The sequence below is a fragment of the Notolabrus celidotus genome, chromosome 2, assembly GCF_009762535.1.
Source record: "Notolabrus celidotus isolate fNotCel1 chromosome 2, fNotCel1.pri, whole genome shotgun sequence".
Taxonomy (NCBI): Eukaryota; Metazoa; Chordata; class Actinopteri; order Labriformes; family Labridae; genus Notolabrus; species Notolabrus celidotus.
In genome coordinates, this window is record NC_048273.1 from 19,877,123 (window position 1) to 19,891,483 (window position 14,361).

Below are 14,361 nucleotides of genomic sequence, written 5' to 3' on the forward strand. Positions count from 1 at the left end.
TATATATATCCAACAACAGCATCATCATTTTCCTTTTCTGTCTCACTTAACAAGCCAATGTTGTCAAGTTTTATCCTTAAAATAGAGGCACCCCACATGGATGGTGATTGCACAGAGCCAGAGTCTGAACAGAGTCCTCAATGGGAGGTGGCCCACTTTCATTCATAACACTCCCTCAGCCAGAAATTGCACCTTTCTGAGAGTGTGAACACTGACAAGTCAAATGAAAACACAAGAGAGCCATTCAAGAGAAAACTATCCTTATATTTTAAAGGTGTGATATAGTTGTTTCATTCTGTAAAGTTTACACTAAAATAAGAAAAAACAGAACTACTGCAAGGAAGTTGGATTGCTCTATATTTTAAATCAGATCTGCTGGGTGACTATTTAGTTGGTTCATTACGTAACAGCTCCATCTGTGAGGGGAAGTGTTTGTGTATGAAGTGAGATTAGATGTTTAACTGGCATTTTTCCTGTTGTTGCTACACTGTCAACACTTTAGCTGGCAAGCATAATGTTATCCTTCTCTAATCTGTCCTTTGAAGCACTTTATCTAATAATGCCTCAGAGTTAAACAAAAAACACATGAATACACACTTTTTTTGTCTTTTTTTCTTACCTTTATGCGTCTCCACATAAATATGAACATTTTAGGAGTTGTGTGAGTTGTCAATGTGGCAGTGATAGATTGGCCATCTTTTCTGTAGTGCTTTTAAGGGGCTTGTAATCTTGTACTTGAACAAGTCTGCCAAATCTGTCCATAACAGTCTATCTTTCAATTTTCACTTCTTTTATGCCATACAAAACATCTTTAACAAAGAACATATCCCTGTAAGTGCATTTTAGATTTGGGTTGCCTTAAGTGAAGTTTATTTAATCTTCACCTTCTGCACATTGCAGAAGTGGTCTGAAATAATTTGGTCTGACTGAGATTATAAGGGTTTAAAGGAAGTTGGCAAATCAGCTGTAGGAAATCTGGCTTGAAAATTATCTTGATGAAAGCTAAATCTTGTCCTGGCTGCTCCTCCAATCTCTTAACTAATCCAAGTCGTTCATCGGACACAGTGCTGCTCTTCTCCCCTTTTCAATTACAAAGGCAATCGTGGATCTTAGCGGCATTAGCCCCAGTGATATAACCGGTGATATAACATCAGCACATAGTAGGAACACACTCTCCTCCTCTAGCTGTGGAGCAACCAGCAAGGGCACTTTTTTTTCATGCAAACCCAATGCAAATCAGCTAACCCTGGTGCTGAGGGCAGCATGCATCCCCAGCCTCTGCAGCAGAGTCAGGGCAGGGAAGGTGCAGCTCCTCCATCCTGACCCAGAAATCATTAGCCTACGCCTGATGTTCCCTCGCTTTGGCCTGTCCCAATTAATGCCTGTCAAGTCACGAGTTCCCTTTGAAGTGCACACCCTACACCACTTCTTCTTCTCACTTGCCTATGTCCTGTCTCCATCCAGGTGTTTGGAGCTCCACCCAAGCAACCTCCCTGCCCTCATGGCTTTGGCAGTGAGCCTGACCAACACCGGTATGCGCAATGACGCCTGTGAGGCCCTCACCCGCTGGCTGCGGTATAATCCAAAGTACAAGCACCTTGTGAAGGGCAAGACACATCTGATCGGATCCCCAAACTCCCAACGCAGAATGTCACAGGTTCTCAGCATGGCAAGACACGAAAGGTGAGACTTAATAAGCGGCATTCAAACAACACACAGGTACTCAAGAAAACAAAGAGTGGAGATTTTAACCATTTCATTTCAAGGCATGTAAAGTTAACCGGAAAAGTTTATCATCAGTTCACATGTATGTGTGACAATGTTGCAAAATTCCTGGAATTTTCAAAGATGGAAACTTTCCATGGGAATTAACGGAAATAAACCAGGAATTTACTAAATTGAAGGTTGGCTCTTAGTATAGTTGGGGAAGATATATTTTAGCATAATCCTGACCAAAAAAAACCAGATTTCATGCAGGTACAGTTGAATATCTATATTATTCCTCAATCACATGCACATAGCACACTGCAGGGTTATTGAGACCACACATGCACACATGCACTGTGCATTCCTCCATCACATGCACAGATGACTTCTAGAATCCTGCAGAGGCTAGGCTTGAGAAGCTTGATGAGGATGCTTTTTTATTTGCATGTTGAATGGGACTTTGTTGGGATTGCATTTTTGTTAATTTTTGAATGGGTTGTGTTGTATTATTTTGGATGGATGTCTGCTTACAGCATACCAAATATTTATGCTTTGATATGATACCTTTCCATTAAATTACCCTCAATTCCCAGTTAATTCACATAATTCCAATGTAAAGTCTCCAATTTGGAATATTTCCAAAATTACCCAGCTTAACTTCCCATGGAAATTTACCAAAAACTTTCCGGAAATGTACTGGAAAATTTCTACCCCTTCCTTTTCCACCTGAAATTCATCCTTCATTGGAAATCAATCAGTATCATTGTACTGTCAATGATAGACATTTATGTCTGGTAGATTTTCCCTTGTGTAGCTGCACAGAGTCATTTTTCTCACTCAAAAGCAAGATATTTTCCAGCCATTCCAGGAGTTCATTTGTTTTATCTCAAGTCCAATTCTGGATCAGTATAAGCAAAAATTGATTTATGGTCTCTCATCCAAAGCTGTTCTCCAAAGAACTAATTTCAATGGCAAGACAGTTACATGGAGTTATGTGTATCCATCTTGTTGAACTGCTCTTCCTGCTGTGAGAGCAGATGGTCTGTTATCTTCAACTGGAAAAATTAGGCTATTGGATTTATCAGATGGAAAAGGCCTTCTTTCTGTTGTAGAGCTTATGAACCTCTTGATTGAATCCTTAATGCTTACATGGTTCCCTTTCTTATCCATACAGTACCATCTTTTTATCGTCAGCTGCTTACTCTCATCCACCTATTTTCTCTTTAATGCTCCTTCTCCTCCCTCCCTTTGTTCTGACTGGCCTGATGGAAACTGAGACATAACAAAAGGGAGATCCTTTATCCAAAAGCTAAGGACCAATTGACCACTGTGGCAGAAGAAGCTGTCATTTTAATTTTTCACTTTAGTGCATTGGTTTTCAAACTGTGGATGTGGGTCCCTCTAGGAGAGACGTTGCAGTGATGGGCTGGCCTAACAGAGGTTTTAAGTTGTACATTCATGCATGCAACTTAAATGAATTTCAACTTATAATAAAACAAAGATTTTAAGATTCAGATTGTGCATCAGTCTAATAGTTCCTGCCTTTAGTCAATGTTAAACACTAACCCATTGATCTAATAACACAGGATAAGATAAGATAAAATAAGATACTCATTTATTCGTCCCACAACGGGGAAATTCATGGAGTTACAGCAGCAAAAAAAAAGGGGGGGAAATTCAAGAATTTCAACAAGAATATATACATAAAAAGAAATTTTCATCAGAAATGACAGCTTAGCCATAAGTCAGCCAACACCTCCACAGGGTCCAGGACTGAGCTGGCCTTCTTCATCAGTTTGTTCAGTCTTGCTCTCCTGTATCCTGTACACGATGAGGATGAGTCAATATCTAGCTACAAGAACATACAAGAGCAGCTGTTAATAAGCTCTGGTGACTCACTGACAAAAAATGGTTCTTTCAGTATAGAAAAAGCTACATCAGGAAAGGTTAAGTTTGCATCAGGATTAACTAAAAACTCAGAGACAACTGATAGCGATCAATAACTTTGAATGAGACTACCAGAATCTTGGCCAGTGTAGTCCAGGTAGACCAGAGATGGTCATGTTTTTTATCTTTACCTTTCTCTTACATAATCTGGATGTTGGAATGATAGCGGAATTAATGAAAGCAACTCTTGAAGTTGCTGTACTGAACTGTGGGGCCTCTTTAACCTTTGCTATCACCAAGGCATCGTAGTCACTGTGCTTTCATCCAGTGCTGTGGATAACAGAGCAATTTGGATGTTAACTCCAGGCCGTGACTTGACTATGACACTGGGAAATTCTAGATTGAAATGCATTTAAATCAATGTGTAAGAACTGTTTGTTCTGCAGCTAAATGAAGCAATTCATACTCCAAAGCTTGCTCAGCAGGACTTTAACAGGGCCCAGAGCGGATACCCCCTGCTGGGAGTCTGTACTGAAAACACAACCTGACTTTGCGGGGTGCAGCTAGAGCAGACCGACCCGGTCCCTTCATTTATACGGTAACAAGACAGAGACACACCTTAATTGCTTGGCTGTATACATAAAAAAAAAATGTTTCATTAAGTTAATCATTTATACAAATGTAATCGAGGTGTGACGGCCTATAGTGAAGTCCAACATTCATATGTAATACCAGACACTCACCTTTTCCCCTTTAGTGCTTTTCAAGTATTGTGTGGTAGGACTGTTAATGCCTCCATGTAGCTGCTTTAGTAGTGGAACAAAACAATACCAGTAAATTAACTTAACCATCAACATTAGCCCAAAACTTAATAATTGATTATCTATTAACCTAATTCAATAACCAGGCTTCCATAAAAAACAGAGGAAAAGCTTGATTCACATTAACTGAGCGCCCTCCACCTCCTCCTCCTCCTTTGCTCTTATTTTCATCTCTTCCCTCACTTTCTCTCTTAACCTCCTGTCAATCTTCTCTCTTTACACTCCATGAGTATAAGTTAGCATGCAGTATAGAGAACATCATGGCTATGCAATCTCAAGAGCGCTCACTCAGCAGCTTTAAGTCACACTAATCCTTGTGTGTGTGTGTGTGTGTGTGTGTGTGTGTGTGTGTGTGTGTGTTTGTGTGTGTGTGTGTGTGTGTGTTTGTGTTTGTGTGTGTGCATGCATGCGTGCGTGCGTGCGTGTGTGTGTGTGTGTGTGTGCATGTGTCCACAGCTCCCTGCAACCAGAGGTCAAGGAGCTCTTTCTGGAAGCAGTTCAGCAGAACTCTGACAGCGTCGACCCGGATTTACAGACGGGCCTGGGGGTTCTCTACAACCTCAGTGGAGAGTTCAACAAAGCTGTAGATGCCTTTAATACAGCACTATCAGTGCGGCCTGAGGTAGGACAACCACACACACGCACGCCTGACACACACAGAAACATGCAGATTAGAAAGAGTGAAGCTGTAGCTATACAAAGATTGGTCACAAGCAGGAAATACTCTGCGCTGTCGCTTCAAAACTTTTTTTTCTTACTTATGGATCAAGCATAAGGAAAGCTGACATCCAACACATTAAATAAAAGAAATATGAAATGTACAGTCCTTCATATTTTGCTATGCATATTAAAGTGTTTTCAAAAACTATATCAAAGTAATATCACAAAAACAGATAAGAATATTCACTACTGTCAAGGATCACCCTGTTCTTAAAGGGTCAATTCACACAAAATCATCACCACACTTTATAGCATTAAGCTTTGCAAGTATCTTAGCTTTATATGATGATATTGAGGATTCTGCTGCCCTCTGGTTGAAGTGTCAGACATCTCAAAAAAGCAGCTTGATAAGCTGACTGACTGATTTTTCTGTCCTGTATAGGCAGATTTTTCATTGCCAGTTCAACAAGCATACACACATATACACTACACTATAATTTATGAACACAGGGGGTTCACAGTTTTTCCATTCAGAGTATAATCTCCGACAGTTGGATGACTCCAGCTGGCATCTTAGTTATGAGGTTCAATAAGTATCACATGCTAAATTGTTCTGGGTAATTTTTCCTAATGGGAAATCTGAGGATGCTGTTTTCTTGTGTTTTTGTTTTATCCAAGACAATGATAGCTGATAGCTTGCAATGTTACAGGCATGGCGTAAAATTAACTTTTTACCTCATCTGCCATTGGTTAGTGACCTCCAAAAATGTACCGGCCAAAAATATTTTTCACCAGGCCAAATAAAAAATAATGCCTTATTTGATTTAAAATAATTACCATACAGTTTATTATGAAAATCCAACTTAAAAAAGGCAAAAGGCTGCAGCTCATGGTGTGGTTTGTCTGGTCGTAAGTCAGCCAGGACCGAGGTTGGCCAGCCTCTTCAATTTTCCAGTTTTCTTTGAAACGTTGTATAGTGACATTACTCCATTTAACTGTCTGTTCCTCTTCTTGATCGTCTCCTGCCTCTTTGTTTATCCTTTTTGTTTGTGGTGGCATCACGCCGGGAATGTGTCGTAACATCTTCCTCGAAACGCTCTTCCCGCCGTGCTTTTTCAAGCAAAGGGAATTAATAGAACTCCAGTAGCTGACGTCACGCCGTTCCCAGTGTACCAAATCACAACGCAAGTACAGCGCGCCGCGAGGGTCAAAATAGCCTGAAATTTGGCAGAAATGGGCGAAAGTATGAAAACAAAACCTCACAGGCAATACAAAATTTTTTATCAGCCACTGGCGGGTGTGTGTTTTTGTTTTACAGGCCAAACTAATTTTTTTGCGCTCAATTGGCACTTGCCGTGTTTTAATTTTACACCCTGGTTACAGGTAATTCTGTAACATCTAGTATAGTTTTAAATTCCTACAGAAATGGTTCTGTTCTTGAAGACTTACTTGATTTATTGCTTTTTGTCAAAATATGTTAAACAAAAAAATTAAAGTTATTTACCTGTTTTCAGAAAACAAAAGTCCTACTATTAAAAATGTTGATGTGTAAAATATTATCATGTTGGCAGTGAATTAAAGTAGAGGGCAGAGAAGATGTTCCATAAGAAATTGTGAGATTGTGAAGTCTTTCATGCCCAATCACAATTTACTAACACTTACTATGTTATGTTTTCTACACTTAGTGTCTTTTTAGTAAGATCATAGAAATATTAGCAAAATGATACATGCCTAATATAGTCAACCTTCTACAGTTGGCCTCTTAGCTCATAATCAGATTTGGCCTCTGTAAACACATCGTGTGCCGAAGATTTTCTCAAGACACACACACAACCAAAGCGCACACACAGTCTGTCACACGCCACATGTTCTCATGCCAACACATTTCGTAGACATGAAGCCCTCAAGCTTGTACACATCCTTAGAGAGGGAAGGCTCATGCAAACAGATGCAGTGAAGCACACACAACTGTCACAGCAATATGTGAAGCAAGGAGCTGCAGAATCTGGCCTCATGAACTCTTGACTGGCACACATACGCTGTCACTGATGACCCAGCCCGAGAGCAGAGCGGAGGTCTAGTGCAATTTGCACGCACGCACGCACGCACGCACGCACGCACGCACGCACGCACGCACGCACGCACGCACGCACGCACGCACGCACGCACGCACGCACGCACACACACACACACACACACACACACACACACACACACACACACACACACACACACACACACACACACACACACACACACACACACACACACACATGCAGGCTTTGGCTCGTATGTCAAACACTGGGATGCAAGAATAAACCCACAAGAACAACATGCTTAGACCCACAAACTTTCCCCTCGTCTCTGCATCTCCTTCATGCAAATCAGTCTCTGTCCTCCAAACGCTGTCCCAGGCCGGCAAGAATATTACTCACTGTTAAATCCAACCCCCCGCATTTGACTTGGTAATATGGGCTCCCCTGCTGGAGAACTAGCCCCAAACACAAAGGGAGATAATTATATCCCACTGCCAGGCTTAGCCAAAGATTAAGGACCCCAATACTGTAGCAGACCATGACCTCTGTATGTGCCTGTCCCCCTGCAGGTGTAAAGGAACGACAAGGACACCCTGTGTGATGAATGTCAGCTCCCCTTGAATTACCTTTGTCAGGTTATTCAAAACACAGGGGGCTATTTTTCAAGCGTGAATAAGATTTAGGACAACAATTTAGACATTGTTAATGAGTTTTTCAAGAAACTTTAATCCTGTTCATTAATTGAATGCAGACAGACATTTGAGTGCAATCAAAACAATACAGGCTGACAAAACAGTTGACATTGATCAGCACTAAAACATCGCTCCCTCCCTCCATCTAGGACTATTTGTTGTGGAATCGCCTGGGGGCCACACTGGCAAACGGGGATCGGAGTGAGGAAGCCGTAGAGGCATACACAAGAGCCCTGGAGCTACAGCCTGGATTTATCAGGTCCCGCTACAACCTGGGAATCAGCTGCATTAACCTGGGGGCACACAGGTGAGTGACCTGGATAGAGGAGATATTTGTAATCAATACGTTCTGACCTAAACTCTTAACAATCAAATAGCCCATCAGGAGGGATGACTAGAATGCAGATTACAGCCAAACATCCACCCACCCTGACACAAACCAAACATATGCTACTTTGTCATCTTTGTACTTGGTGAACACCACCTGACCCCCTCGAATTCTTAAATCCTTGAGTAATGAGTAAAAAAAAAGGAGGGAGTTTGTAATTTGTAATTATAAAGAGACAGTTATGTGAATTGGCAAAAAGAAAAGGAATACCTGTAGAAAACAATGAATCCATGCCATTCATATGACAAAATTATATTGAGCTATTAATGTTCAAAACCCATAATGTAACTCAAAGTCAACATATTTAAGAATATAGACCTTGTCGGTATAGCTTAGCTAGCTTTGCATTTTTTATCAGGTATTATATTTGCTTGTACTTGGTATGCAAAAATGTATTATAATGGCAATATGCATGACATCGACCTGTTGGGGGGAGTGGTCTGGCAGCTGGGTTTTCCTTGTTTTTAATGTACAGTATGATATGGTGGCAGTATGTTATTTTGTTTTATTTTTTATGTATTATGTTCAATTTTTTTATTTCTTCTCTTCTAATGGAAATGTCTTTATATAATCCACTCTTGATGTTTTATTTTAAATGTGTAATGTGGTTTGAAGGCAAGATGTATGATTTGATTGAATTCTCTTCTGTTTGTGGAAAAACAAAATAGAATATAGACCTAATTACTTCACATGTAGGCCAAACCCTATGTAATTTCAAACTTAAACAACAAAGATTCAGCTGTACATAATTGGAAGTTATCAAGCAGCTCCAAGATAAAATCAGGTATGAGCAATACAACTAGGTAGAACCCATAGCAGCAGAGCACACAAGGCAAACTTTACATAAAATATATTTAGCACTTAAAATACTTACTTACTCACATACTAGGGTTTAAAATACAAGGACAGCGAATCTTTTCTTGGCTTGGTTTTGACAGAATTGAAAATGGCTTTTCATAACTCTAACCACAGCTGCCAAACCTATGTGTGGAACCAGCAGCAAAGATTCAACAGGTGTTTTCAATAACATGGCTGATAAGACAAAACACCAATTAATTATAATGGCGTAATGTACAAGTTAGCAGGTGCAAAAAGCTAACAAGTGAATCAGGTAGTAGTACTGTATGTGTAGCTGCAGGGTATTAGCCTTCTGGGCGAGCTTGCTTGGCTTGCTGTGCCGCAGAGACTAAGTGGACTAAGTGGGCTCGTGTTTGTGACGCGTCTTGCCATAAATCAATATCAAAGTCAAAGGAAAGTGTTTCTATTTATTAACGAAAGACTCAAAATAATCAAATACCAAAAAGATCTAAATAAACGATGACGGTGGCGGTCAACAAAAATATTCAACCCACTCACCCTCTTTGTATGCCTCCCACCACACAACTGAACAGGTAGTTAAAAGGTGAACCACACCCATGAATCCAAAACCGGATATGAAGTCAACCATAAAAAGGAAATAATCATGCTTAACAAATAAGACGTGAAAATCAACATTATGGACCCTACAAGGACATTTAAGTTCAAATAGTTCCTGAGAAAGATGTTCATGTCTCTGAGAAATGATGTGGGTACAGATCTCAAACTCTGTTAAATCAACTGTGAACAGTAGCTTAGTTCTTAGCTCCATTCTAGAATTAACATTGGCCACATGAAAAACAATATCATAAAAACTAAAGAAAATAAACTCACATCACAGTGGGGTCCCCAGCGAACAGCTACAGAAGCTTTCTTCTTCCTCTTTTTGATGACGGTTGGAAAACAGCTTGTTGGAGTATTTCCGACACCTTCTGGACTGGAGTGTGGATCAGTTTAGCTTTTCTATACTACATTCCCTAAATATATCCTGTATTTGCTAAAAATCAAAACACTGCCCTACTTTTTTATCGCCTGAACTCTCATGTAGAATTCCCCTAAAATTCAATATTGTCCTCAGGATTGGTTCAGAATCAGCCATTCCTGTCTATACTTTGAAAAACTCAACAATTCATGTTCAACAGTTTTACAGAAGCTACAGGGTTTATGCTAGCTTTAAATGCTTCCTGATTGAACCAAATTACCAATAAAAAGGGTAGATTAAATAGACTAATAAAGCGTTTTAATTATTAGTAAAATAAATAGTTTAATTGAATTCAATTTCTCTTTTACATAAGGCATAAATATATCAAGTTTTTCTAAAACAGTAAAGCTAGAGTTAGTTTGAAGCAAAATATAAACATTTAGAATTTGCAGCCTACCCTACCCCAAAGTCCCACTTGGAACATTCCACATTACCAACACTGGTAGAGCAAGGGGCATTCAAGTGCCCATGTTACTGAAAACATCATCCTCAACCAAGAGGTGTACTGAACATTGATAACATAAGCCCGCCAATGAAGCACATGTACAGCAATAAGCCAACAAAAGTAGATCCTGAATTAATGTATTAAGCACATTTTAGTAATCACAACGAAATACTGAATTTAATAATGATGCAAAGTTTTCAGCTGGTCAACGAGTGGGTGTCAATTATCTTCCATGAGTTTCAATATTTGAAAACCTTTAAGAGAATTTTAAAACTATGTGAGCTTTTAGGTGAAAAAAAATGAAGAGACAATCAATCCGCTCGATAATTTATATCAATTGAAGAAAAACAATTTAATCACATATTAAGTTATTATGTACATATTAGTCATGCCTATTATTATTCTGTTGTGTTTATATTGATTTTATTGTTATTATTGTTATTATTATTATATTTATATTTTTATTTTATGCCTTACTCTTATGCCTTTGTACAAAGAGAGCACAGTTTACCAAAGACAAATTCCTTGTGTGTTCAAGCATACCTGTGCCAATAAAGCTGATTCTGATCTGATTCTGAATGAAGTTATTATTTTCAAATGCTTTAAAAAGGAAAAGAATATGGAAAGTGCGATAGCAAAACTTTTTGCAATATTTAGTTTTGCTGAAAACACCTGTAATGTTTAAGTTGGCATCTTGTCACTTAAATAAGATAAATTAACAAATAAGATGTACCATATGCTTGAATGACATTTATCCATTAAGGTTTTGTGAATCACATAGACAGCCCTAAAACAAACCGATTCCTGTTGTTTTTGCATCCCCAGAGAGGCAGCCAGTAATTTCCTGACTGCCTTAAGCCTTCAGAGGAAAAGCCGAAGTCGCCAGCAGAACCACCAGGTGATGTCTGGAAACATCTGGGCTGCTCTGAGGATAGCTTTATCCATGATGGACCAGCCTGAACTCTTCCAAGCTGCAAATATTGGTGACCTGGATCTTCTAATGAAAGCCTTTAACCTAGATATTTGAGGATTGGGAGATACTGACATTAGCATCTTCCCCCTCTTTTACTTCTTAATTTCAGCCAAAGCCCAAAGTGCACACATCAGAATGGAATCGGATCTGATGGTAGAGACAACAGTGTGATTTTTATGCATGTCAAAATTAACTACAGACGTCAAAGTTGTTATATTTTTGGCCCAAGTACCTTGGAGCAGTTCTGAGGACAGGTTCTGCCAAGTGCTTGAAGTGGCTGCTTTGTGATGGATTTGCACTGCAATTTGTGATTTCCCTGAAGAGCACAAGGACGGGCAAAGATTGTACGAGCAATGCCTTAGAGAACACATCAATTAAAAACTGACTCATCCAGTGGAACAGAGCTAAGCCAGTGGAGACATGCAGACAGACAGTTCCCACAGAGTCTCACAGAGGAACCCTCACGCTGCTTTGCAGAGAAAAGACGAGGTCTCGAGGAAAAAAAAAAGGTTTTGTTATCCAATTACTCTCAAAGACTTAGACTGTCTCACCCTCCTGAAGGATGGATTTAGTGAGCAAGTGATAAAGACTGCACATTATGACCTGGAACTCCAGATTGGGTTCCTGGCTTGTTTTCATCCTCTTTCAGTGGAGAATAATGATACTGCATGAATAAGCATTTTCATAAATGGATTCTTGTTAAAAATTTAAACACTTTAAGAAGTTCCCTTTGCACATCACACAAACAGATAACTTCCTCAACCCGTGTGGAATGTGCAAGCCAGGTTGTAAAGCCTTACTTTAATGCATGTGAACAAAATATTTATTTATACTATTTTTACGGCAACACAAAAACACTAAGCCATGTTCAGACTGGTTTTGATTTCTTCAAATAACTGTCATCTTTTGAACTCGGGAGCTGTCTGAGCCATTTAATTTTGTTTTGTTGGGTTTTTTATTTATTTATTTATTTATTTATTTGTTTATTTATTTGTTTATTTAGTTTTTGCTCCTGGCTTCTCTTTGTTCACTCTATGTTGACTGGTAAGGAAAATACACAACCTGGGCATCACTGATCTGTAAACCTTCATTAGTGTGGAAACTTTGAAAGTTTTCTGTAACAAAAAAAAGAAGTTGTTACAAGTCTAAAAATAACTCGATCTTCCTTGGATGGCTTTTGTAGTCCTCCCATCTTTCTCTCATTGTCCTGACAGTATTCATTTCATTATACAGCGTAACAGCATTACAGGTAAAAAAAAAAATGTGAGGCTGCAAACCAAGACCTTAAAGAGCTTAGGATGTCTTCTAATGCAGTCATTTGCATCATTGCTGTGGCTCCACGGACAGGAGAGCTCACACATTTAATTAAATCAGCTTACCTCAGCCATCATGCATGATTTAAATATTTATGTAAGCTTGGGCAGGATGCTGCACTTTTTCTTTTGCTTTACCAACTGCAATTCACATCATTAAAATCCTTAAGTTACTGTCCATCTTCTAAACATGTGTTTGTAGGAAGCCAGTTTTTGAATTTTTTTTCTTTTGCAATTTTCCTAAACTTTTTGTAAAACAGACTCTCTCGTGTCACTATTTTGAAAGTCACTCTGTGCAGTGAACGCCATGTTCTTCGCTGTGCAACAGAGCAAATGATAGATAATCTGCTGTACTGCATAGCTCAGCACCTTGCTGCTTAGCAGGTGTGTCCACAGTCTGGATGTGCTGTAAAAAGTGGGTTTCCAAATCCAGATCCTATGCAAAAGGTCATGTTTTATGTAGCTATTTGAATTGTCAGTTTGTCCCTGTCTGCCTCAGCGGACCAAAAGGAAGTGGTGATTCAGTGCTTTGAGAGAATGCTATCAGGGGGAACCAGAGACCACTTCAAGAGCCATTCATTCTCCAAAGTGCGGTGCTTTGATGGCATAGTCTGAATAAGAAGAAGAGCTTCATTAGGAAACTAGGGGACAAAAAAAGAAACGAAGGGAGAGAGAAAGAGATACACACGTATATATACAGTGTCCACCTGAACTGTTGCCTTCATGTTTCATAACCCTGGTGCAAACGATATGTCTTTGACCTAAGCTGTTGTTCTGCTACAGCGGTCTGCTGCATTTGTTCCTCTAGAAACTCACCCTTGATGCACTTTGAGAAGAAGACTCTCCTGCTAAAGAGCAAAACTTACGGCTGTGTCCAAAACTATAAACTATCATACTACTTAGTTTGGCATTACACAGTATGGATATTCTTATATGTATACCAGACTGGCTCACAGGTCATAAGTAACTGCCCCAAAATGCATTGTGGTTCTGCAAACTGTACAATAATGGGAGGCACCAGCAAGCAACAAGCAGCGTAAAAATGTAAGTAATCTGTTTACAACTGGTTGAAAAAATAATCTAAACAGAGTAAGTGGGATGACCATTCAAGCTGAGCCAAATGAGTAGCTACTTTATTATGAAATACTTGGCAGAGTCTTTTTATGGTCATCCATGATGTTCAATAGATAAAGGAGGCAGAGGGACCCTGTCAAGCACAACACATATGCCTGTTACTTAACATCTGACAGTGGACTGCACAACGGCGAAGGCAACAAGGTCAAAGAAGAAGTGGAAATATATTCACAGTCTGAGATATTTTTTTCTGATGAACAGAAAAAAAAATGGTGATGCAGCTTTTATTTTGCTGAGATGATTTGGATAACAGCCAATAGTCCATCAGCACTCTCCAGATGAATATTTCATCATCATTTACACAAAATGAGATATTTTCAGCCATGCTAGCAGCATAGTTCTACAAAATGAATATACTGGTTGGTCCAACACTTAAGTGAAGACTGAACTCTAGCAAACTGCTGGATTCCTGATTGGACCATTACAGGCTTTGATACTGCCATTCTTCTTCCACACAACATGAATCAC

General features: G+C 39.4%; 1 protein-coding gene and 1 long non-coding RNA gene across 2 annotated transcripts in view; one reads left to right on the top strand and one right to left on the bottom strand.

The window, feature by feature from the left end:
• The window catches only part of pex5la (peroxisomal biogenesis factor 5-like a), a 97,792-nt gene extending 85,272 nt beyond the window's left edge, over positions 1-12,520 (top strand). Inside the window, exons 12-15 of the mRNA XM_034675802.1 lie at positions 1,465-1,683; positions 4,872-5,037; positions 7,953-8,110; positions 11,299-12,520. Of these exons, the coding sequence (XP_034531693.1) occupies positions 1,465-1,683; positions 4,872-5,037; positions 7,953-8,110; positions 11,299-11,500 (745 nt within the window). The 3' untranslated portion in view covers positions 11,501-12,520. The remainder of the gene's footprint in view (positions 1-1,464; positions 1,684-4,871; positions 5,038-7,952; positions 8,111-11,298) is intronic.
• Positions 7,818-10,224, bottom strand: LOC117806756. The gene is made up of 2 exons (XR_004629744.1): positions 9,881-10,224; positions 7,818-8,119 (listed from the first exon to the last, which is right to left on the bottom strand). It is a non-coding gene; the product is annotated as an uncharacterized LOC117806756 (long non-coding RNA).
• Positions 12,521-14,361: the final 1,841 nt, after the last annotated feature.